The sequence below is a fragment of the Mycena indigotica genome (genome assembly GCF_014461135.1).
Source record: "Mycena indigotica strain 171206Taipei chromosome Unknown Mind.scaff0004, whole genome shotgun sequence".
NCBI lineage: Eukaryota > Fungi > Basidiomycota > Agaricomycetes > Agaricales > Mycenaceae > Mycena > Mycena indigotica.
Genome location: NW_023503003.1, coordinates 1,238,858 through 1,264,373, shown reverse-complemented (window position 1 = coordinate 1,264,373; position 25,516 = coordinate 1,238,858). Strand labels below are relative to the sequence as shown.

General features: G+C 53.3%; 1 protein-coding gene across 1 annotated transcript; it reads right to left on the bottom strand.

Annotated features, from left to right (window-relative positions):
- Positions 1-21,638: 21,638 nt before the first annotated feature.
- Positions 21,639-23,492, bottom strand: MIND_00421100 (BTB domain-containing protein; the record flags this gene model as incomplete). Its single annotated transcript, XM_037361028.1, has 12 exons — positions 21,639-21,846; positions 21,897-21,975; positions 22,027-22,046; positions 22,078-22,087; positions 22,143-22,173; positions 22,225-22,246; positions 22,291-22,349; positions 22,401-22,482; positions 22,533-22,540; positions 22,601-22,647; positions 22,693-22,729; positions 22,797-23,492. The coding sequence occupies 12 exons, from the start codon at positions 23,490-23,492 to the stop codon at positions 21,639-21,641; spliced, it is 1,299 nt and encodes a 432-aa protein (XP_037221320.1).
- Positions 23,493-25,516: the final 2,024 nt, after the last annotated feature.

Sequence of the window (25,516 nt, the reverse complement as noted above, 5' to 3'; positions counted from 1 at the left end):
CGGTAGAATATTGATGGCTTGGAACTATCGGTGATGGCATCGGTGAACGCTCACGGGTCACTCGAGGGTCACAAGCCTGGCCCGCAATAGGGCAGGCTATTTGACGAGGGGGACAGTTGTCAAATGTCCCTGCAGAGCCCATCCCTGCACGGGCAGGCGAATTTGACAAATGGTCTGCCTGCACGGGCAGGGACATTTGTCAAATGTGCACAGCTACGGGTGCTCGAGTGCGCGGACATGGAAGAGTTCAGGCCGCAGAAGGACGACATCGGAGTTGTCGGAATCGACTCCGTGGTCGGGTCTCCGGGAGAGGGCGTCAGGTCGACCCATGTCGCGGCCGGGCTTGTGGTGCAGCGTGAAATCGAACCGGGAGAGGTACAGGGACCACCGGGCCTGTCTCCGGTTGAGGTGCTGCATCTTCCTGAAGTACTCCAAATTCTTATGGTCAGTCCAAATCTCGACAGGGTGCGCGGCGCCCTCGAGGAAGTGTCTATACTCCTCGAGTGCGCGGATGATCGCGAGCATCTCCTTGTCGTGGATTTCGTAGTTGCGCTGGACATCATTTAAGCTTTTGGAATAGAATGCTACAGGGTGCCACTTCCCGTCCGGGGCGGATTGTGAAAGAACCGCCCCCGTCGCATAATCAGAGCTGTCCGCCTCAAGTCGGAAAGGCCGTGCGTCGTCCGGAATCGCCAGGACCGGTTCCGAGGGGACCGCGTCCTTGATCGCTTGGAACGCGGAGGCCTCCGCGTCGCCCCAAGTCCACTGCTGGTCCTTCTTGGTGAGCACAAAAAGAGGGCGCGCAAGGGTCGAGAAGTCCCGAATGAACCTGCGGTAGAAATTAGCGAACCCAAGGAACTGCTGAATGTCCTTCTTGTTTTCTGGAGTCGGCCAAGCGGAGACGCCTGCGACCTTGACAGGGTCCATTTCGACGTGGTTATGGGAGATGATGACTCCGAGGTACTCGATTGACAATTTTTCAAAGTCGCACTTCTCCGCTCGGAGGTACAACTTGTGCTCTTGGAGTCGCCGCAAGACCTCCCTGAACGATCTGCCGGTGTTTCCGGAGGTCGGAATGGGCGATCAGGATGTCGTCAAGGTAGATCATGACATCTCTGGAGAGGATGAGGTCCTGGAAAATGTCATTCATCATCGTTTGGAACGCATGGCTGCGTTTCCGGTCGCCGTTGAAGGTGAACGGGGGTTTGGTCGCAAGACCAATTCACCTGTGTGTCCCGGTATACGCTGTGAATTGTTGGGTCCACCGCGGCGGGTTGGACCCGACAAGCCACGGTGTTATCGTTCATGGCCATACAAATGAATAATTGTTGGTTAAACTAATGAATAACTTTGATAATTTTAGGGTCCAACACCATTTTCAGCGCCCAAGTCAGAGGCATCGTGTCTTATCAGTAGCACCATGCTACGAATAATTATGAATACTAAAGGTCATTTATTTTCTCCATCTACAACTACCTATATGCTGCGCAATCTATAACTCAGTGACATCATCAACCAAGTCATCTAGCAAGTTCCCTCTCTCTCCTCGATCAAGGCCTATGACTGACAGTCGATAGGCTAAGCCAGACGCTGTTTGAATATCATCATCATCCCCTTCCTCCTCCATCATACCCCGTTCATCATCTTCCTCTCCCATGTCCTCGTCGTTCATTTCCACATCTATCACTTGATCTACTCCCGCAGCGCTTCCAGCTCGAAGACTCCCTGTAAATCGACGGCCGTATTTACGTCGAAGGGCGCGGAACTTGGCAAGGTGGTTGGCATCATAAATGCTTCATCGTTCTCGATATATTCGGACTTATGTACGGCGAGCGCAACATCTCCCGCTTCTCGAAGGTTGTGCTCGTGTTGGGAAAGAAGTCGGTTCTCATCCCGAATCCAAGTAACAACTCGTTGTATCTCAGCGTTTAGACGTTTGATCTCTTCCCTTGCCCGCTCCATCTTGAAATAGCGGTCCATTAGGAGACGGAAAGGCCGTGTTGCCCATTTTTCACCTTCGAGTGAGTTGGTATCATCGCGGAGGAGGTCGAAGTCGGATAAGAACGCATACTCCACAACATCAGTCCACGGCAGGCTGGGCTTGGGAGGGATCATCGACTCCGCAATCTTGTTGTAGCGTTCGACAGCAGTTCTCACCGCCGTGGACCGGGTTTGCAAGGACTTGGCAATGTGTCTGCATTGTTTATAACCTAAGATTTGTAAATGAGACTGATTGTAGCAGCACGGCCAACGTACATGTGCCAGATTGATTAATCTTTGTGAGTTCAAGCAGTCGTTGAATTACCAATAACTCCATGTTATCGATGGCCTTCCGATATTCGAATCTTCGCGTCTCGTCGACAGCTTCGATCCACTCTGGAGACTCTGGTGTCCAGCGTACAGGAATCTCCAGGTCGGCCTCTAATGCCTCCACGGCCTCAGTATCCCGATGAAGTCGGTCCTGAGCATGTCGAATACTAGCTGCAGTTTTGTCTGAGTTGGGGCGGTACGGGGCATCGGGACGATTGGCCATTGTCCGCTCTCTCCTGAGCGCCACGAGTTTTGACCTGGGCCAGTTTGTTAGGCGTATGTCAAATGCATAAGTCGGCACTCACTTGCTCTCTTCAAGCCGCTGTAGTTTGCGCAAGTATTCCATCGAACCAGTTTCCGTCTTGTCCTTTGAATTTGCACGAAGCATTGCGAGATACTCTTGCTCCCGAATGAGCGCCTCCTCAAACTCCTTTGTGTCGTGTATCAGTACATATAGCTACATCTATGCAAAAGATGTGGGTATCATCCCAAGGGGGTAATGCAAAAGATGTTGTGACAGATGTATTTCATGAATTTCTCACTGGAATCAAGAGATATGACTAATATAAAAATACATATAGGAAGATAAATCACCTTTTCTTTGGGCCGAATATTCGTAATATTATATTTGGGACTTATAAGCCCAGGGACCAAAAAATTAATAATCGATTAAGTAAGGTTGATGTAGCAAGATGCAGTCATCAAAAGCTCTGATGGCAATCAAAAATCGTTCCACATTGATCAACATACCTATATGCCATTGATCCAATCACTGATACCTTGATATAGCAGCCACAAACAAGAAAACAGTGTTATTTAATTTAATTTCCAAGCAGTTGCCCTCATCTTTTGCATTACCCCCCCTAGGATGCTACCCACATCTTTTGCATAGATGCAGCCATATGAGCTGCGTGTATCTGCTGCCGCGCCATCGCCTCTCTAAGGTCATCTTCACCGTCGAGGATATCCAGGGCTTGAATGTAGTTCTTGCAGAGAAATGTGCCTATAGAACGTCAATTTTGGATCGCGTCACTGCACAGATGCTCCACCCACTTAGATTCGCGTAAGTCTCGGCGTTGTCGGTGTATTCGAAGTACGACGAAATCTCTTGCTTCCAGTGGAAAGGAGTTGCGTATCTACATGCATTGGCCAATGCATTAGAGCGAGAGAATGCCCGTTCGCAGCCCTCGAAGTCTTCGAGGCCTGCGCCTTTGACATAGAGCGGGAGATTCGACACCTGGCAGGTGCGGTTATGGGCGTGGCCGTGAAATAGTCCAACGATGCATCTGAGCTCAGCCTCTTCTGCCTCTGACCCCAGATTGCTTCGTGCAATTGTCGTTGCAATGCTGCAGCCGATGTCGTATGCGAGTAGGTTTTTTTTCCTAAATACTCGAGTATAGTCTTGGTGACCGCTAATGGATACTTCGATCTAAAACGCGTTAGGAAAAAGAGCAAAATGTAGGAGAGCAACGGACAATTCACCACTTTTGATCATCTCGACGATGACTTGTGAAAACCCATGCCGACAAAGGCAGAGAAAGATCCCCGTTGTCAGACTGCGGGTCGGGCCGTGCAAGGACTTCTCCTAAGAACGCGCGCCCGGAACAGAACAGACGGATAGTCGGGCCCGCAAGTACGGGCGGGCGGGATAGATCGAAACCGAAAGGGCCCGTGAACTCGGTCCCTTGCCGTAGTCGGTGGTCGAAGGTTCGAATCGGGTCGTGTCGGGCCCGATGAGTCGATAGCGTCTCCTCGCACGGAGTAAGGTAGTTCTTCAGACGATCTAAGCGATAGAGTACAGGGTACACTATCGCGCATTATATCCGCTGGCCCGCAAAAGGGGTGATCGGACACCCTGGCCTCTCCTCCTCCTCCTCGCTCCCGTTCCTGGCCGCAGAGGGGACAATCGCACATCCCTTGCGGGCCAGGCGCTACTCCTGACCTCCTAGCACTCCTCCCCATTCCCCTGGTGTCGAAGTTGGGCTCGGCGACGGCTCGACGCGTCGTTCTCGGTCACGTGCTTCCCACGTGTGCGTTCCTCCTACTGGGGCGCATGTTCCCCGTCGTCATGTGCTGCGTGTTACGGGCCCGCAATGGCCCGACACCAGCGCCGGAGCGGACGGGCCGGGTCTTATCCATGACATCACCCCCTCCCTAGGAACGACTCGTCTCGAGTCGGCGTGGCTCGGTCGCCCCGGTTTCTCGGGTTTAATTTTGATACTCTAGCTCGTCCTTCCAATCGCAAATTCCATCCAGCCCATAAGCTTAAGCTAAGCTTCAGCTGCGCATTTTATTCTCCCGCGGCTTCTGACGCCTCGTGGCGTCCGCAGATCGATTCTTCCTGTCCATCAAGTGTTTCACCGCGGTCACGTGCGGCATAGCGTAGGTCTTTTTCAATTCAGTTGCGCGTCCTTTGTTCGTATTGCTTGCGAGTAGGCTGTGCTGCGCGCCTCGGTCGAGTTCGATATAGAACACGTTTGTTCCCCCATATAAGCCGGGGCTTCCCCTTCTAATCCTCTTTATGTCGTCCCCCAACTTGTACCGCTCCGGGTTATTGCCCCCTCTCAGCTCTCAGATGGTTCCCCCATCCTCAGAGCCGGGTCGTCTGTTCGTCCGCTTCGCCTCTATGTCTCTCGTCGAGTTTCCTGCTTCCTGGCCCATCGCGCAAGGGCGAGACCCGTCGTACCGGGAGTCGTTCGAGCCCCTACGCCTGTTGGAGGACTTGCCCCCGTCTCAAGCCGACGACTATTCCTCCAAGCTGCTCCCTCTGTTGGCCCCCGTAGTCCGTTCACATCGAGCTCCCGCTCTCCCAGTCCCCCCCAGCGCCCCCGGCCGTCGTCTTCCCGCCGAATCTTGTGGCAGTGCGACCGACCGCCTAATGAAGGCCGGTCTGTGGCAGCCGCTTGTCTTCGGCCCCATCACCTCTATTTTGGTGTTCTGTTCGATGCGTTCCCCTCCTCCTCCTCGTCTGGCGTCGCGAGGACGGCTCTCTTCAGGATGTTCGCCCTTTGTTTGGACAACTGGGCCGTAGCCTCCTTGCGCACCTCCTCGCTGCCGACGCGGCTTCGCCCAGTGATTCGTTTTTTCCCCGTCTGTGGCGTTGGGTGGTATGTCTCCTTCTTTGTGCGCTTTCGGCCGCGTGCTGACTGGCTCCGTTCAGCGCCTCATCCTTCACGCCTTGTCTTGCGCCGCTTCTGTCGGCCTCCCCTCCTTCGTCTCAGACCGATTCCTCGTCCTAGCCCACGTGGCCGCTTTTCGCGTGTTTCCCGAAGAGAACGTAGCTCGGCCCGATACGCTGGCCCGACTACTGGGTCCTCTCCCTCCATCTCTCGTGCCGCCGTTCCTTCATGCCGACCGGTGGTCGTCCTTCATCCGGGTGGTTTCCTTGCCTGATCCTCGGGAGGAGTTTGCCTTCTCGGGCGGCCCCTCGTTGGATGAGGCGGAAGCGGGTGTTTCGTTCAGCTTCCTCCCGTTGGCGGCCTGGTTGGATGATCAATTTCCGAGCCCCGAGGTGATCCGGAGGGTTCCGAGTTGACGGCCCCGGTTATGAAGCGTTCCCCCTACTCCGGTGGTTCGGGCGCGGTCTTCGTCTTCGATGGAGGTTGACGTGGAACGGGATGGTGCCCCGCCGGTTTCGACCCTGCTTTTCCTACCTTCCGACTCGGGTTCGGATTCGGATGTGGAGGTGATCGCCGGCCCTCGTCGTTTGTCTTCGGTGGGGATCGACGCCTCTGAACACGAGTCGGCTACGGATGCCCTCGACCCTTCCTTCTCCCCAGCCGTGTCGCCTGCCCCGTTGCAACGGGATTTCGGCACCCCCTTGGCCCCTCGTCTCGAATCTACTGGACAGCTGGCGCTTTCCGAGGGGAGCCCCTCGTCAACCGGGAACAGTGATCCGATCCCTTTCCCCTCGCTGCGAGTATTGCATCGCTCATGATCGTTTGTGCACCGTGTGGGGCGTCCCAGATAGTTCTCCCCAGAAACTCCCTGGTCCCGTGCGTCGGGGCTTGTGACGCGTGCAGCCCGCCTCCATCGTGCCTGTCTGCGTTGGCGGTCTTTTGCAGATGCGTACAAGGCTCGCTCCGCGGATCTGCACGATTTTTCCTTCGAGTTTTGGGAGCGTCAAGTCGAGGATGGCGAAGTTTGCGCTGCTACGTCCCGATCCCCGCTTCGCTGATCTAGTCGGGCTGTCCGCATCGGTCCCGTACCGATCCTTCTTGTTCTCCTATTTGCCCCGTTCAAACGAGGATCGGTTCGGGCGGAGCCCGACCCCGACGGTCGGGCCGTCGTCGCCGCCCGGTCGTCCTTTCGTCAGCGTCTTCTCGGACTCCTCCCCCCCCGTGCAAACAGTTCGCACCCGCTCCGCCGTCTCCCCACCATCGTCAAGTCGGCCCCCCGCCGAGGCCCCGCCCCACTTTCCGCCGGCCGGCCTCCCCTGTCGCGGATCGCTCATTAGGAGAGGCATCGTCCCGGCCATCCGTTCCTGCGGGTAAGACCCACCCTCCTTCTTATCCCACCATGGGTTTCCAGGTGCCTTCGTTCCCTCGAGTCTCCCTGTGGTTCGGGAGGGGATGGGACTTGGATCGGGCCATTGCCGAGTCTCGCCGGTTGCATGGGGACCCGTCGGTACCCGCCGATCAGCGCTTGTCGCCGTTGGGCATGCTGTTGCTGCAACAGTCGGCGGTTCATTCGGCCGACGGGGGCTTCCCGGATGCTCGGACCCGCGCACTCGCGGAGTTGTCGTCGATGCGTTCCCTGGACGCAGACCTCCGGTTGGTGAACTCGCTGGAGTCCCTGACCGCCTCGCGGGACGTTGCCGACGTATGCCGCTATCTGGGCGCCATTCTTCTGGCTATCCACCGGTCCGAAGGAGAGAGGTCGGGATTCTGGAAAACGCCGGAGGGTTTAGAGCGTCGGGCCGCCGAACGAGAGGTGTATGCGAACGTGTGCCGTCAGGACGGCCTGAGCTTCGACATGATGGACCTGGATTAGGCTTCGGCGACTCGTTGGTCGTTCTTCGCGACATCAGCCGGGATTCCCCGTCTACTCGGGCCCCGGCGTTCGGGTATCCCCGTCCTCTGGTTTGCTGTCATCGTTCGCGCACCTTGTCAAGTCGGCCCTCTCCCGTAGGGGCGCCCCCATGGTGGTTCGGACCGTATCGTGTTTTTTGTCTGCGTGTTTTCCCCTTTTTTGTATTATTTTTTTTTTTTTCCTGCTTGTCTGTAATCGATCGATTTGTCTTGTGCTCGTCCGTTGTGTGATGGGCGAAGAAAGAGATTTATTATTAGGGGACAGAGGCCCCGCCACAGATTAAGTAGAGCAGATTTACGAGAGAGATAAGAACGGCCCCCAGGGCCTTCGTGCGGAGGGAGGTGCGCCCCATTTCATCAGGCCGAGTGTGCCGGTGGCCCGGGGCGGTCCGAGACGATCCGGATCGGGGTTCGGCCGTACGCGGGGAGGGGCGGGGAGTTGTTGAGGCGTCGGCACTTTGCGGCGGGCCCGGCACCGTGGGCCGGGCAAGCGTGTTCCATGTGCCGATGGTGTTCGTCCAAGGAGACCCGCCTAGGGGTGCCCCACTTCAGGGCGGGCTCCTTTCTCCCGTAGAGGACGCGGTTGAAGACCACGGGTTGGGCTTCGAGAGTGCGTCCGTATAGGTAGGCAAGGGAGGCGATGACGATAGCCACTATCGTAGCCCACGCCGGGAGTGCGATGACGGTGGTAGTGTCCATTCTGTTGCGGGTGTAGGGGGATCGCTTAGATTCTGTCAGACTGCGGGTCGGGCCGTGCAAGGACTTCTCCTAAGAACGCGCGCCCGGAACAGAACAGACGGATAGTCGGGCCCGCAAGTACGGCGGGCGGGATAGATCGAAACCGAAAGGGCCCGTGAACTCGGTCCCTTGCCGTAGTCGGTGGTCGAAGGTTCGAATCGGGTCGTGTCGGGCCCGATGAGTCGATAGCGTCTCCTCGCACGGAGTAAGGTAGTTCTTCAGACGATCTAAGCGATAGAGTACAGGGTACACTATCGCGCATTATATACGCGGGCCCGCAAAGGGGGTGATCGGACACCCTGGCCTCTCCTCCTCCTCCTCGCTCCCGTTCCTGGCCGCAGAGGGGACGATCGCACATCCCTTGCGGGCCAGGCGCTACTCCTGACCTCCTAGCACTCCTCCCCATTCCCCTGGTGTCGAGTTGGGCTCGGCGACGGCTCGACGCGTCGTTCTCGGTCACGTGCTTCCCACGTGTGCGTTCCTCCTACTGGGGCGCATGTTCCCTGTCGTCACGTGCTGCGTGTTACGGGCCCGCAATGGCCCGACACCAGCGCCGGAGCGGACAGGCCGGGTCTTATCCGTGACACCCGTCTGGTCAAAGACGGCCCACATCTTGGACGTAAGCTTGTCCGACATATTATGCCACCTGTCTTCACACGGGTTCTGCCTTGACTCGGGCTCTGTTTCCCCCGCTGGTGACTGGCGGTCCTTGGCCCAAATGTCAACTTTTGCCCTCGGCAGGAAGTATGCCCCACCACCATCTCGATCATCATGTCGTTGCTTTGTGGTTCGATTGCCGTCAACGCGCTTGAGGGAATTGTTGCCGTCAATAGTGAGTAGACGGTCGAATTCTCGAGCGCCTCCTCTCCTTCCAGCTTATATGAGCATGCAGGACAATCGTGCTGGATTCGCCAGCCCAGGCCATTGCGGCCAAGAAGATTGAGCACTTTTTTTTGTGCGAGACGGCGAAGGTCAAGGTACAGATCGTAGGCAATAGAGAATTGCGCTCGAAGGTGAGGTCGGTAAGGAACGCTCTTTAAGTCGCAGATGGTTTTTGTAAGGGCAACCCTGGAGACTCTGACGAAAGCCTAGCAGGGGAGGATCCAAAGCGTGAATAGAAGCTACGGAAATACACAGAGGGACCGACCTAGCAGGGGAGGATCCAAAGAGAAGAAACTCTAAGGGTCCGCCTGCTAGGGCGCCAACTATATACTGGTCGTCCGTAACTGCCGACGTGAGCGCAGAAGGCCTGAGCAGCGTCGCAGGCTCTGTCCCAAGGTGATCGTTGGGAGGGTCTTGACGGATCGGTGATTGTGCGGGCGAAGGAGGCCGTGGACGATGGTCGGGGTGGGTCGGAGCGTCCGAGGGGCGCCGGTCGGATGCGCCTCGGATGCGTTCGGAGGGTCCGAAGGAGGCCAGGGGGGTTCCCCTGACATCACCCCCCTTTGAATGCGGCGCCCGACGCATAGTTCGAAAGGGCAAGGAGTCGAAGGTCGCTGAGGCGATGTGCCGTGGTTTACCCGGTACCTCCGATAGAAGTCCGCAATCTTGTCTGGCGCAAAGACACGGTCGAACCGAACCCACGAGTCATGTGAAGCATCGTAGCCTTTCCACCTGACGAAATAGTTAAGCCGCTTATACCTTATCCTGGCATCCAAGATTTCCTCGACTTCCCATTCGGGGACTCCGTCCTCTAGCTCGGGGGCGGTTCGTCGTAGCCGGGTCGTCCATTGAAGGGGGTCGTCCTGAGCGGGCTCGAGCTTAACAACGGGGAAGACGGGGTGGAGCTTGGAGTAACGCGGGGGGAGGTCGAGCTTGTAGGCACCTTTGCTAACCTCCGCGAGCACCTTGAACGGTCCGAGGCGCTTGTGGGAGAACTTCTTGGAGGGCCGAGTCGTTCTAATGTCAGAAGCGTCCAACCAAACCTTATCACCAACTTGAATATTCGGAGCGTCCGAACGTTTCTGATCGTAGTACCGTTTATACTCGTCTTTGGCTTTAACGAGCGCGGCCTTTGCCTTGGAGACGCCGTTAGCTATCCGATCGCGAAAACTCGTTCACCGACTCCAACTCTGAGCGGACGCCTGGCTCGAAACCCATTCGGGGGAGTCGACCAGTGTCCGTCATAAAGGGTACCTGTTGAGTGGAGGAGTGAACGTGGTTGTTATAGGCGAACTCAGCGGCAGGGATAAGCTCGTCCCAGTCGTCTTGTTGGTAGTTGGTGAAGATCCGGATGTACTGCTCGAGCTCTTGGTTAGCGCGTTCGGTTTGTCCGTCGGTTTGCGGGTGGTAAGCCGTGGAGGTAGCCGGTTTGACGCCAATTAAGCGCCAGAGTTCGCGCGTGAAGTCAGTGATGAACTGCGAGCCACGGTCCGAAATGTACTTCTCGGGGGTTCCGTGGTGCCTCCAGACGTTCCGATAGTACAAGCGGGCAGCTCCGACCGCGTCTATGGTCGTATGGCACTCGGTAAAGTGAGCGCGCTTCCCAAGGGCATCAACCACTACCATAACCGCGTCATACCCATGGGCCTTGGGCAGCTCGACAATGAAGTCCACAGTGACAGTGTGCCAATGTTCGGGCGGGACTTCGGTCGGATGCAGCTCTCCATGCGGAAGCCTTCGGAGGGCCTTCGTGCGGCAGCATAAGTCGCAGGTCGCGACATAGCGCCCGATATAGTGAGACATCTGCGGCCACCAGTAGTTGCACGAAACCAACTCTAAGGTCTTGAACCGCCCGGCATGTCCGGCGACTCGCGTATCGTGGCAGAGCTCGATGATGCGCCTCCTTAGGTCCTTGTCTTTGGGGACTACGACCTTGCCACGGAAGTACAAGAGATCGCCCGAGACGGCCCACTCGTCCGAACGTGATGAGCGGGGGCCCCGAACTTGACCTCGGACCTTCAAGAGTTGCCGGGCCGCAAGTGCGACGGGTTCCTCTAGATCAGGCTCACCGGATAACGCTTCCTTGATGTCACAGACAAGCTCGGACCCAGGCCCAGAGACGGTGACGGCCTAAAGCGCGCGCGAACATGGAAAAGCTCAGGGCGTAAGAGGGTGACGTCCGAGTTGTCTTCGGAGATGCCGTGGTCAGGCCGGCGGGAGAGAGCGTCGGGGCGGCCCATCTGGCGACCTGGGACGTGGTGCAGCGTGAAGTCAAACCTAGAAAGGTACAACGACCATCGGGCTTGCCGACGGTTAAGGTGCTGTGCCTTTCGGAAATACTCCAAATTCTTATGGTCAGTCCAGATCTCGACCGGATGCGCGGCGCCCTCGAGGAAATGCCGATACTCCTCGAGTGCACGGATGATCGCGAGCATCTCCTTGTCGTGAATCTCGTAGTTGCGCTGGACATCATTTAAGCTTTTGGAATAGAATGCTACAGGGTGCCACTTCCCGTCCGGGGCGGATTGTTGTGAAAGAACCGCCCCCGTCGCATAATCTGAGCTGTCCGCTTCAAGTCGGAAAGGCCGAGAGTCGTCCGGGATCGCTAAGACAGGCTCTGAGACGACCGCGTCTTTGATAGCTTGAAAGGCGGCGGCTTCGGCGTCTCCCCAGGTCCATTTCTGGTCTTTCTTGGTGAGCGCAAAGAGAGGCTGCGCGAGGGCCGAGAAATCCCGAATGAACCTGCGGTAGAAGTTAGCAAACCCCAGAAACTGCTGGACGTCCTTCTTGTTTTCGGGCGGAGGCCATGCGGAGACTCCGGCGACCTTAACGGGATCCATTTCGACGTGGTTGTGAGAGATGATAACCCCCAGGTACTCGATTGACGATTTCTCGAAGTCGCACTTCTCCTTGTGAAGGTACACCTGTGTGTCCCGGTATACGCTGTGAATTGTCGGGTCCACCGTGGCAGGTTGGACCCGACAAGCCACGGTGTTATCGTTCATGGCCATACAAATGAATAATTGTTGGTTAAACTAATGAATAACTTTGATAATTTTAGGGTCCAACACCATTTTCAGCGCCCAAGTCAGAGGCATCGTGTCTTGTCAGTAATACCACGCTGCAAATAATTATGAATAGCATGGGTCATTTATTATAGTCTTCTCTATCTATATACTCTAGTAACTAGAAAGTATGTACAAGTAATGCAAATATGTAAGTAAGTACAAGTAATGCAGATGTAGTCAGTATAGTAGACAGTGATATTCAAGTATGTAGTATTGAATGATTGAAGTGATAATAGTGTAGTGGATCTGAGCAACGACAAGCAGGGGCACAGCAGGGAGCAGATGAGGAATGTACAAAAAAAAAACGAGAGCAATTATACCGTTTACGCACGAGCATTAAGCTTGGCTACCTGGGGGTCCGCCTTTCTTCCCCTTGACGGTGTTCTTCTTGCCAGGCTCGGTGGCTGCTTTAGACGCAGTTGCCACAGCTGCAGACGCGCTTGCTGCAGACGTGCTTGCCGCGGATGCGCTTGCTGTCACCCGGGTCGCTGTGGGCGTTGCCTTTGTAGCCTTCTTGGGTTGGCCCATCTGCACTAGAAGTCGTCTATGCGCAGCGTTCGATAGGTGTTTTTTTCGGCGAGGCAGCTCTGATTCGTCTCCAGGAAACGCTTCTCCTAATTTGCGCTTTCCCCCTCGGCCCATCTCTCCCCGCTCTCCTTGTGATCTGCGCTTCTTTGCAAGACGTGGGTTATTGTCTTCACTGCCGTCCTCCTCATCCGATGCCCGCTTTGATTTGCGTTTCTTCCCGCGAGAAGTACTCCCATCTCCCTTGCGTTGCACGCTCGTTTTGCTGTGTTTTGAAGCCAACGTTTTGGAGGGCGACTGGTCAGCATTCCTTCGTCGACTTGGCCCCTCTTCTCGCTGGCGCCGAAGCAGCCCCACGGTTGCGACCCTTTGCCATCCTGTTCCGTTCATCCTCGCTTCTTTCATGCTCCGAGTCCGAGTTGCGCTCATCAGATGACGAAGCAGCTGAGTTCTTCTTTTGCTTGCCCCGCTTTTTGCCTTTGTCTGAACGCGTTGCCCGATTCTTCCCAGTTGGAGTGGGGCGCTTTCCCGCCTTGACAAGCTGCATGTATTCTTTCTCGATCTGCTCCTGTTCCTCGTCTGAGACGACATCCTTCCAATAGCATTCCTTCTGGTCAATGGCTCGGGCTAGAGACCGAAGTTCGGCAATTTTGCCGATGGCCGAAGGTGACATCCAAGGGCAATCGTCTGGCCAGCCCACAATGTGGACGCGGAGGTTGGCGACAATAGCATTTGGATAGTTATCGTAATTCATTTGAGTTTCTTTGCCAGAGGTACGAGCTATATTTCACTAAGCACATGCGTGTAGCGTTTGAAGTGAGACATACCCAGGCCATTCTTGATAAACGTTTGGCAGTATTGCCGTAGCTGCGTGGTCGACATGCGTTGGACACCTGGAAGACATGTAGTCGGCTCAATCCTTCTGAAATATCATTCTACCTTTGCCCGCGCTTTTTGCCCAGTCCGCAAAGTCCGCCGTAAGTTCTGCCTCCGTCAATCCGTGTCGCTCATACATATAGCGGGCACCCCCAGCATCGACAATTGCCGGAGTTGCGAGCGTGTTAGTGCTATCTGATGGTGCAACGAGACTGAATGATAGAGCATCAGTCCGTTTTTTGAGATTTGCCATCTGAAAAGGCAGCGAGCTTAGCTCTACAATAACGAAGCAGCACGAAAGCTTACAAGTCCGCCAACAGCATCAACTGTACCATGAATATCCTTCGCTTCCCCCAGCGCTGTTTTACGACGACCAGTTGCCTTGAGCTTCTTCCGAGCCTCGTACTCGGCCATGATGTCTTTTATCTTCTCGGCTCCAAAGTTAATAAGCTCGGGATTGCGTTTGACTCGTGCTTGCGCGGTAAAAAATGAGAGAGCCGGTTTCCCTGCAGCTTCTCTTTCTGAAAGGATTGAGTGAGCAACTTGAAGACGAAACGGAGCTTCAAGAATAGAATCACCTGCATTGATGCTCCGCGTATAATACCCAATTAGAGCGCTTCGTTTCGACGTTGCGCGCGTTGTCTTCCATTGCTTAGAGCTCTTAAGCCTCTGCTCAACCGCGCCTGCTCGAGTCTTGTACTTTTCGGCCAGTTTGAGAATGACGCGCTGCTCTTTCTTTCGAGCCTTGAGTTGAAAGGCGATCAGCTCAGCATTGAGGTCCCGGGAGCGACTTTTCTGCGCTCGCTGCTGTGCTCGATATCCCACACCCTTCTTCACCTTGTTGCGGCGACGGGGCGCTATGATATTTCCGACGAGGTTGGGGCCAGCTGCATGGCCTTCCTGGAGCGCCCAGTCTCTTCCTCACTACTATCCAGCGGCAATGTGCGCACAGAAACAAAGGGTTTCTGTGCAAGAATCAGTGACCTGGGAACAAACAGAAATCCTTTATTTCTGTGCAAGAATCAGTGAGCCATAAATTGCCACTTTCAATAGCGCGGAAACTAGCGCTGATAGGCATAGTTTCCGTAGCCATTTCAGGTTAGAAGAAAGAAGGGGTTTTGTTGGAGCTGATTTTTGTACATGTTTGTCCAAATTCTGAGTAGGTTTCTGCTCAATTAAAACTTTGCATTTAAGTCGGCCTAATTCTACTTCAGATTGGTCTAAAATCAATTACAGTTTCTGTTCGAGCTGATATTTTGCTTTTTCCGGTGTGATAACCATCACTATCAAAGTTGTTCCAAAGGGCAGGAGTTGAGAGAACAAGATTCCTCCATTTAAGACAGACAAGAGCAAGAGTAAATGGATCTGTGTCCTTTGCATAATGTTCAAAGATTTCAAGCCAGATTTCATTTGGAATCTGATCTTGAATGAGCTTCCAAAGCTGCTGAGATAGTACACTGCGCAGTTGGACAAGTGTATCTCCTGCTGTATTAATAGATTCAATATTTTTACGGATTACAGCTATATAAGAGATCTGAATTATCTTCATATAATCAAGCAATGCATAGACATACTCTGGTTATCAGCTTGGCCTATATCCAATGCAAGCAGAGCTTGGAAAACTTTGTCCAGTAAGAAGCTCATGATGAGAGATAGAAAGTAAGCTATGATTACTATATTGATGTATTACTTCATTTGTTCACGCTGCTCATACATTCCTAATGCATGAGCACTACTAAGTGCAAGTTCAATTTCTTTTTCTGTCTTTGCACTTTTACTCTGAAACATATATACTAAGTGAGCTTGTTATAATAGCCCAATGTGTACAACATACCTTTAAGATATGAATCTTTTTATAGCTTTTCTCCAATGCTTTGACTGTTGTATCATAGCTAATTTGAGATCGCTGTAACTGTTCTTGAAGGCTAGCAGTAGACATCTATGATTATCAACTACTCTAGATTTTCTTTCTTTATGTGATATTCTTACCTCTGAGGATTCTTTGTACTCTGCAAAAATTTTCTTCAATTTGATTATATTGCCCCTGAGCAAAGTCAATGATAATTGGAAGAATAAACTGGAACAAATGAACCTGAAGTGCATTATAGCCCAATAATGTCTGCTCTAATTGGATGGAAAGTTGGGATATTTCTTGCTGCTGAGTCTTGAATATAGATAAGTTTGACTGATATAATTTTCTGAGCATTGACATACTTGGACTCGATCTTGTTCCTCAGCTAGTCTTGCTTCAAGAGCACTGATTTCATTCTACAACAGTTTAGGCTTGCTCTTTTCAGAAGCATAGAACACACATTGGCTTATAAATGATCAGAGTCGATAATAGTAGACATATATAATCTTACCTTCTTGGAGTTGGCTCTCAAGTGTCTGAATGTACTCTTGTAGCTCAATATCTTGATCTTCCATAGACACTGCTTGGGACAGCATACTGATAATATCTTCAGACATTTCAGTAGTCTTTCTCCAAGCTTCCTATATGCAATATCAGCACTAGACTATTTAATGTGAAGATTTTTAAGTTTGCATACCTGCATAAGTGGATTATGAAATGTAGGAAACTTCTCCTCCTCTGTAGAAGTTGAAGTCTGACACTACGGACATTGATGCATTTTCCGCCCCAGAAAATGCACAGAAAATTTGAAATTTTCTGAAGATCTTCTGAAGATTTTCCGAGGATTTTCTGTCACGGAAAATTTGGAATTTTCCATCAATCTTCCGAGAATCTTCTGAAAATTTTCCGGATCAGAAGATTCCCAATTTTCTGCCACGGAAAATTTTCAGAAAATGTAGCACTCGGATCTGTGATCCGGCTGATAACATTTTTCCGGCATCCAAATTAGCTATCAAGGTAATCAGTTGGACCATACTTAATCCACTTCAATCCTCCATTTTGCTGCAATTACATGACATTGACCCGCAACCGGTATAATACATGGCATAACAAGGCTTTGCACATGCATGCCAGCGCTATTTCATACTAGTGCCCTATACACAGCATCTGGACTCTCCACCACCTATGTGCCACTGCAACGACCATGAACCTAGCAAGTGCTGCTACCCCGCCCGCCATGCTCGATGACAACTTGGGAGAGTGCGCGTCGTCAATCCCCTGTCGCTGTTGGATATCAAGCTGTGACAATGTGAGCATCAAGTTCTGCCACTTCAGAACTTGAATCCACTCACAGTTCGACAACTACAACTTTCCATGTTGCACTATCAGCAGCCATTGTCCCGGCGCTGTCTCAAACAATCGTGTGGCGCTACTGTACTGACACAGGGCGTGGCCGCACTCGATGTAAGCAGTACCGGTGCAGCAACGAGGCTGCACGTTGCTGGCCAGGCCAGGTGGGTCTCTTTGTGCAGCATGTTGGTTTGAGTTGAGGCAGGGCAGGGTTATGGCAGGTGATGGTTGAGGCCGGAACGCAGCGTTGGCGAGGCCACACTCACTGCTTCGAACGTGAGAAGGTTGCCAGGCTCGTTACCGGGGCGGTGTCTTATCGTTGTTGCTATCTATGTAGCTTGCTGTCCCACCCGCAGTTGTTGTGAATAGACACATCCCAGGGCGGCAGGTGTTGGCGCCGAGATGCTCGAGGGAATTTGAGCGGCTGCAGGCCCCGGGCCCTGGCAATTTGGCCATGCAGTTGAATGCCTGGCGCGACCCAGTTCCTGAAGGTGTCGCCACTCGCTTTATCACAACGGAAAGGCCATGGAAACATTGAAACTCACCAGTGCCTAGGTCCTGACTCATAATTATAACCCGTTGCCAACTTCCGTGTCCTTTGACTGTAGGAGAACTGGCCAACACAACTAGTCAGCAAGACAACGGGGGATCAAGATGCCGACTCACCTTTGTCCTCCGCCGCGCAAGCACCAACAACACGTCTCCAGAGGCCAGCCAAAGGCCGAGCAGCGGTAACTCACTTGCTGACAACGACAAGTCTGCTCAAATGCCAAAGGGCTGACTTACGGGTTCAGAAAATCAGGAACATGTGTTATCGGCAGCAGGTGGTGGCTAAAAGGGCTCGTCTCAATACTAAGCTGGCATTTACCCAGCTTGGCGGTACAACGAAGCCGAGCATGGTGCGGTGAGTGGTTTTTGCGCTGGGTAAAGTTAGAAGACTGTAATTAATAGTAGATGGAATGATAACACACGTTTTAAAAAAGCCAGCTGCTCCACCTCGTAAGCCATTTGTGCGGTCAAAGCCCTCCGCTGATTTTGCTCGTGGCTAAAGACATTCTCGATGTTTGCAGCATGGGTTTTCTGGGCACTACAGCAGCAGTTTCGTTGGTGTTTCACGTCCATCTCCCCTACGCATGTCCGTGCTGGCCGCTGTTTACAGAGTTGGAGGCAGCGTTGTTGGCCCGCGGTCGACAGGTTGGTCCTTCTGCCACTGAATCCGCTCATCGTTAACGGTGTTGCTAACCGCCGTTTTAAGTTGCGTTGATTTCATGTGTCCCGGGCGGCCACCTTGCCGGGCACGGCAGCGTAAATATCGCGGTCGGTCTTGCTTGCGGCGGGGAGACATGGCAGAGCGAGAGAACTTAGAAGGGCAGGGGAAGACAGCGTGTCAGTGACACGTGCCCGGGATGCTGATTTTCCGGTGAGTTGATTTGTGCAGCATGGGCTTGTTTACAGCTCGGATTCGCGGGGTTGCGTTGTAATGCGGATACTAGCGCGCCTTCCAAGCAGCGAAGGGCGACTCGATGACCACATGTTTCTGTACAACTTGAACCGAACAGTTTGCGGGCTGGTCGTACTTATCGTCAAACTGACAAAAAATCGAGTATGCACAGGCCCGTCTCCATGCTCAAATCGGCCCCGGCAGGTGCTGCCAAACCTCTGAGTTAGTCAGCTGACTTGTGGGAAATTACGCATTAGCCTCACGGCCTTCGCAGCCAAACCAATCCCTTTTATTGTAATGTGTTGCTTTGGGATATCGCGGGCCGGGGCTTGTGCTGTCCGAGTAGTCCGTATCTAGTCGTTCAGTCGCGAGTTGCACGCACGGAGGAAGGTAAAGACAGCCGGCCGTGGCTGAGGCTTTGCCGTTTGCGTGGCCGCTGGTTTTGACGAAGGTAACGCCTGGGCAATGCTTTGAAATTAAGGATGAGTTTCCTTCAAAACGACAGCATAACATACCGCCGAGTTAACAGTTGCCCTGGAAACACTCGTGCCGCAGAGACTTGGAAACATGGCAGGCGGCAGTCTTGAGTTGCACGTGCACGAGTAAAGGCCAAGCCAGCCGGGTGTGACCTACATATGCTTTGTGAGCTTTCGCTGGCCGTTGAGGGAGCCGGGCAGCATTCGCAAGCTGAATGAATGGTGAGTTTCCTCATCCAGATAGGAAAAGCCGCAAAAGAATAACATACCTTATAGGGTTTGTGCTGGCCTGGCCGGCGTCGCCCAGCAGTCAGGGCCCGGGTCTTGGCGTTGGCCGTTTCTTGATTCGCAGGGCTGAGTTTGAGCCAACAAATTGCTGTCGAGTTCAGGCGGCAAGGTTTGGGCATTCTGAGAAGCAGTGTCGATTGCTCGCCCGACTTTGACTCGAGTAAAAGCGGCACTTGCGAGTCGCAAGAGTTGCAACCTAGGAGACTGTGGTCGAAAAAGAGAGAGCGATGTGACAGCACGCACTGTTTGCTTCCGCTCTCACTCTTCTTCAGCTTACTACTTAGCCTTGTCTCATGTGGACAATCTTGTTCACCCACTGAGTGGCGGCGCCGTCAAACTCGAGCGTGTGTTGGCGATGTGCCCAAGGAAATGCAAGCCGTTGACCCCGCCAGGATCGAACTACAACGGCGCACTCAGGCTGGCATGACAGTCCCGTCAGCTGCAAACCCTTGAGCAATGCACACGCACAAATTTGAAAACTCAATTCTCTCTTGCTCTTCCAGGCTTCGGCACGGCCCGGGCGGCACCCATCGAAGAAGACGAGCGTGAGGTTGACTCCGGATTCTGGAAGTATCGTGAGTCGTCTCGTTCTTTGCCAGTTAGCGTTAGCGGACTGACTTTGGACTGATCCCCGAGTTCTACTGTGAGGGCATGGCGGCACCGAATCTGGCATTTGTCTCGTACCGGTCTTTTTCGATGAGCAAGATATTCAGCAGCTTGCGTTGTTAAAGCGGACTTCAACTCCGCTAACTGGGTCTTTTGCGACTCGATAGTCTCCTTGGGCTCGACCACGGTGGTACATAGTCTGTCATGAAAAGTCTTGATGACCGGGCTTGTTGCAAGCGATGCTGTGCTTTTGCGGCCCTCGAGCGTCCTGACGAAACCCGCATACTCCCGCACCACCAGATCGCTCAACCGCGCCTCCTCTTTGGCGCTCTCCAGTTCCCGTTCCCGTATGTTTGCTACCACCCGCCATTCTTCTTCTGGCCCGAGCACGGGCAGCAAGCGTATACGCTTTGCTTGCGGCATGACCCGCCTCGCGAGCGTCCGATACGCAAAAATCGCTTCGCTGACAGTAAGGATGTGTGTCGTGACGTAGGAAAAGATGGCGACAAGAACAACAACATCGAGCGTCGACGATGGAGCCAGTTGTATCAGGAAAAGACATGGCGGGGGAGTATATTAAAAGTGTCAAAGGAACGGGATCTGATGCCTCTCGACACCTCCGGTAGGTAAGAAGAACAAGATGTGTTTCCGGTATTCAAACAAGATCCAGGGTGGTCTCGGAGAACAAACGCAGGTGGTGAGGATTTCAGCGTAGAATGCGAGGACGAAAGGATGTTGCAGGATCAAAGTGGGCTCGTCGGAATAATATCAGTCGAGCGAGCGAGTCAAGCGAATTGTGACCGTATGGCTGGAGCAGTCGCACTCCTTGACTGGTGCAAGCCGTCATTCATGAGTTGACAAGTATTGGAGAACCACGCACTATGGTACTACATTGGTAGGCCTCTTGGAATGTCTCGTTGTTCACTGTCATTGGAGATGGGTCGCGCTAATCTATTGAAAAACTCATCAACAAGCAAATATAAGAAGATGGGAAGACGCACTGCTAACCCCGTAGGGTTTGTCACGGGCAACCCGGGTCGTACCCAGGTCAATACCCGCAGGTAATTGCGATTGAGGTCGATGACCCGCCCGGGTATGGCTCAGCGGGTAGCGGACACACCTGGGTAGACTGCCCGTGGGTATTTACCCAGGCACCCGAATTTTTGGCCGATAAAAGCGGTGGGTGCTGAGCTTGCACAAGGGGCTGCCCGTACCCGCCCTGCCCGGGTCAATACCCGCAGGTGATGACCAGCAGGTGCCTGGGTAGATGCTGACCGTGACAGACCCTAGTTCGGCGGTCGTCTGGCAAGTCGTCTGGCAAGTTGGTCCTTCTGCTCATCGTTAACGACGTTGTAATTACTATGTATCAAGTCGCGTCGATTTGATATGTCCTGGGCGGGCGGCCACCTTGCCGGGCACAGCAGCATAGATATTGCAGCCAGTTTTTCATGCGGCGGGAGACATGGCAGAGCGGGAGAAGGGCAAGACAGCATGTCAGCGACACGTTCCCGGCCCTGGTCCAAGGCACGCTGCCTGGGCGTTGAGTAAAGTCGGACGAGCATAGCATGTGCCCAGATCCTGCTCAACGGCAAGAGTGGTGCGCGGTAGTCCTGCTTGAGGATGTGGGCGGAAGTTGCCGTGGTGTTGACTTGTGAGTCGTGTGTCACAATGTTACACTGTCTTGAAACACTGATTACTTAATCCGTAATTGCACGGTCTTCAGAACGGGTACAGGTCTGGCGGTAGCTGCCTCAACATTGGCTTCGCGGGGCCGTTGAAACACATCTTTTTTGTTCGGTGAATTCTGGTTTGACTGGTATCGCGGGGCAGGCGGTATTGAATTGAATGCGAGAGTACTGGTAGTGGCATTGTTTGGAAGAGTCGAGTTGGGGAATGATATTCCCCGGCACGAAACCCAAAATGTCCACCTCTGGCTCCAATTGGTCCAATGTTGTTCGAACCCGCTCGCAAGCCTGATAAAAATCAAGATAAGTAGAGCTTTGGGACGATTATGTACATGATCGTCGGAGACACACAAGGTCGACACAGCGTCAGTGTAATTCCAGATGACGTTTTTTGTGGTGTCCAGCCTATCCTCTTCCATGTCCAGACTCTAGTCACAAAATTCCTTCCAATCCCTCGCTTATTTTGGCCCCCATCGCTTGTGTCATTTCAGCATAGCCAGCTGAGCACACTTCAATCCCGATTCAATCCGGTTCCCGCGCGTGGGTGGAGATGACCAATGTGTTTGCCTGGATAATGTGGCGTCGCAGATGTGGCTGGCTGCTGCAGCTGCTGGCTGTATGCTGCCACCCTCGAGCATTCATCTCCGTATTTGTCTAGGAAGGACATCTCGTTGTAGGCAAATTGTTGACCGAGACAGATCCGTGGCCCAGCGTTGAAGCTATGCATGATGTTTATAAGCTTGGGCTGGTCACAGCATCGACAACGTACGGGAGAAACTGGAATGAATTCGAGACCAGATATTTTTGAAGTCGTTCGTCAATGAATCGGTTGGGGTCAAACTCCTCCGCTGAAGCAAGCGATATTGAGTGATTTTTATGTTATTTGAAAGGTATCGTACCGTCTCCCCACAAGTCCTTCCTCCAATGCATGAGCAGATGCCCTACCGAACATTGAATGGCCTGAAGGGCAATCAGTGGGTGCGTAAGATGTCCTGATCATGAGATTCCCACGCACACAGGACTCGGAGGGTATATTCACATTGTTTCTAGTTGGTATTCGGTAAGCATTTGAGAAGCTAAATCGAGAGAAAAAGTACCATTGAGAACGGCTCGGAGGTACTTCATTTTCTTGATATCATCGTATGTCGGAGCATTCGTCGGACCAATGTAGTCCAATATCTCTCCTCGAAGGCGGCTGAGCACATTGGAATGTCGTGTGAGGCTTGACAAGTTATATCAGTCGATGGTGCCACATCCAAAACCGACAACCAACTAGTATATGGTGGAGGTCAAACCGCTCATTGTAGTGTCTCTCCCAGCTGGACCGAATCCATGGTGAAGCGACTAATGAGTTCCTGTCAGCGGCATGAGAGAGGAACAAGGTTTATTCTAAAAGTAGCTGAACCTGAAAGTCTACGGTAAGTCCTTCACGCATGCGTTGTTTGATGAGCGAGATAGCTTGGGTAGCATGACGGTCAAAAATTTAGAAGTGGCGAGCCCGATCCCGGCTGAAGTAGGGCCTGAGGAGTTGAGTAAATTATGAAGAAGAAAGCCAACAGTCTTACCTGGACATGGAGCGATGGAAAGACCACAGGTCGCCGTCTAAGTTGAAGACACCTGTCTGTCCTCGTCTAACTTTTAGGTATGCAGCCGAAAAAACCACTCACACCCAGTACAGACTCCATTCCATTCCTAAATTGTTCTCCTTTGACGTTGTTGTTGAAATCTGTTGCGAGGATCGCTCATGTCGACCTGGTCCGATGATTCCGATCGACGCAAAACGTGAACTGAATGCAGAGTCGTAAGTCTGAATGTAAGGAGGTGACGCCAACTCTTCCCAGCTAGGAAGCCCATAGATCTCAGGCAACTTGTCCCAAAGTTTCCTCCTTGCCTGCCGATGGTACTCTTCCGCCTGCTTCAGGCAGTACGCGCAAATAAGGTTCTCGAACGGCGTCCAGTCTCGATAGCTCCACAGGGGATCGGAAATATTCCAGTTATGCACGTTTGCAAGGTTTTGAATGCGGTAATCGTCACACTCCTTGAGACTGGTGCAGCCCTTGACAAATGGGATGCGAAGGAATGGGAGAATAGGGGGACAGGCCAGGCGCTGTTTGGTGTAGCTCACTATGGTCGTTTCTTGGTCGACGGGACTGAGGAGGGGCCACTGGGGCGAGTTGAGGATGTCCCGCATGTCGAAGTAGCAAAGGAAGTAGAAGGCGGTGGGGAGCACCCAGGAGGCCCAACTTCGGAGGCACAACCGAACGCCCGAGCCTGCCATCGTCCTCACCATCCATCCACCAGTTCCCGCCCTCCTTGTCAGCGCCATTGGGCTTCGTTGTGAAAGCTGGAGACGATGGCGGGGCATACAGAGTCAATGGTGTTGCCAAAGATGTTGACGTCGCCGCGACCTTCACAACTGGTGAGTGGTTTGTTGTCCACATTGACAGCTGGACTGACCTTGCTCGCAAGTTCTCCACACAACCCAACGATGGATTGCAGCAGGCGTTGGGGTGGTCGTAAACGCTGTAGACGACGAGGACGAGGCAGAGTTGTCGGGGTTGGGTTTGCGTTGTTCGGGCCCTGCAAAACTGGTCAGTGGTCGTTCCCCATATTGACAGTATGGACTGACCTTTCACTGGCAAGTTTCCGTACTCGGCGCGTTCTTCTCATCGCCTACAACGCTCGTCGTTGTCCCCGTCTTCGTTGGCGGTAATGATGGTCGCTGGGTTTGGCGACGAGTCGGTGAAGTTGTTCTCCGGCGAGTTGTGGGTGTTGTACTCTGTTCTTGGGCTCATTCCCAAGAAGAATGTGATCGTCGTCTGAGTCAACGCCCGGGCAGACGGTGGTTGGCTGCGTCTTCTGTTCCCATTTCTTCGGCTTGTGAGCACATTGACCGGTGCGGTAGCAGCCGTTGCCGGGACTTGAAGAGATCGCAAAAGGCTGTTGTTGCCGGGAGAACGGTCGATAAGTTGGTGCGCTGAACACCTGCCGGGCCGAGCTCGCATCGTCTCCGGGTTGAAGAGGTGGTCTTGATGTCGTGGTAGCCGTAGACTTCGTGAGACAAGGCCCGAGAGCGCCCGAGCAAGCTTGAGAGAGAGCGCCTGAGTGCTTGTTCGTTTGCCGGATGCAGCCTTGAGGCGGGAGATTGAGAGTGCCGACAAGGCTGAAGTCAAGATTATCGCGTGTCGTCACACGAATCGTGACTTGTCTTTTGACCACGACCAGCCACGGTCAGTCTTCTGGCTCCGTGTCAACACTTGCTTACCATGTTGCAGCTCGGCGCTCATCCTTCACTAACATCAAGTCCAATGCCCGCGTAGGGCTCGACCACTGCCATGTTGGGCTTTTTTTAAGGTGTGTTACCGTGTATGGTGCCAACCCGCCTATTAAACGGTCAATGCTAGGATGCCTGACGACATCCGCGACCAGATTACGACCAGTGCAAGCGAAGGGTGGGTTGCTGGGGTCATTCAGCTGGAAGAATTTGGCAAAAAGGTGCGTCCGTTGTTGATTTTGTGCCCAAACTTCTCTCACAAGTCTGTCCACGTCCCAGGTCTTGTTATTTCTACACAACCGAAACGCCCCGCCCCACACGCAAACAACGACACGTTTTGGAAGCTATCTGGGATGCTAACGTCAGTCTCCGGCCTGACTCTGGCTCAACCTCCGCTACCAACGCGCCCAATTTTGCGCGAAAACCAGGGTGAATTTTGCCTATATACTGCGATTACGTAAGCACTTTCAGCGTCGTTTTTTTGCCTTTCAAAACTTACTTTTTCGCAGGATTTTGCCGCCGGAGGCGTGCATAACGCCCTGGACTTGAACTTGGCGGATTCATGGCAACAAAATCCGCCAGGTTCACCCTCTCGCCGCCGCCATCGATGTCGTTTGCGAACACGAGGAAAGCGCCGTTAGGCGCGTCAAGTTTGTCTGGTTGGCGAGCGCAAAGCATGCGCCGCCAGGCGCATCATCAAGAAACGGTGAGTTTGGCTCGTTGTACTTCACTTACCATTTGCTGACTTCTCTTCAGACAGCTCCCTTGTCCGCAACAATATCCAAGTGGTCGTGGAGAAAGTGGGGGGTTTGCTGTCGTTTGCAAACGCGACGAGGAAAGCGCCGTTAGGCGCGTTTCGTTTGTCTGGGTGTAGATCGGTCGAAGCATGCGCCGTCAGGCACCTCAGAGAATGTGCATCAAGCAAATGTGAGTTTGCTAAGTTATACTTCACTTACCGTTTGCTGACTTCTATTTAGACACCTCCCTTCGCTTCAATAATAACCAGGTGGTTGTCTTGAAGTACGCGGGAGTTTATCTCGGTGCATGCGGGCCTGGCAAGCACAATGCATGCGCCTAACGGCGCATCGAGAAAACGTGCGCCTTCTCTTTTCTGC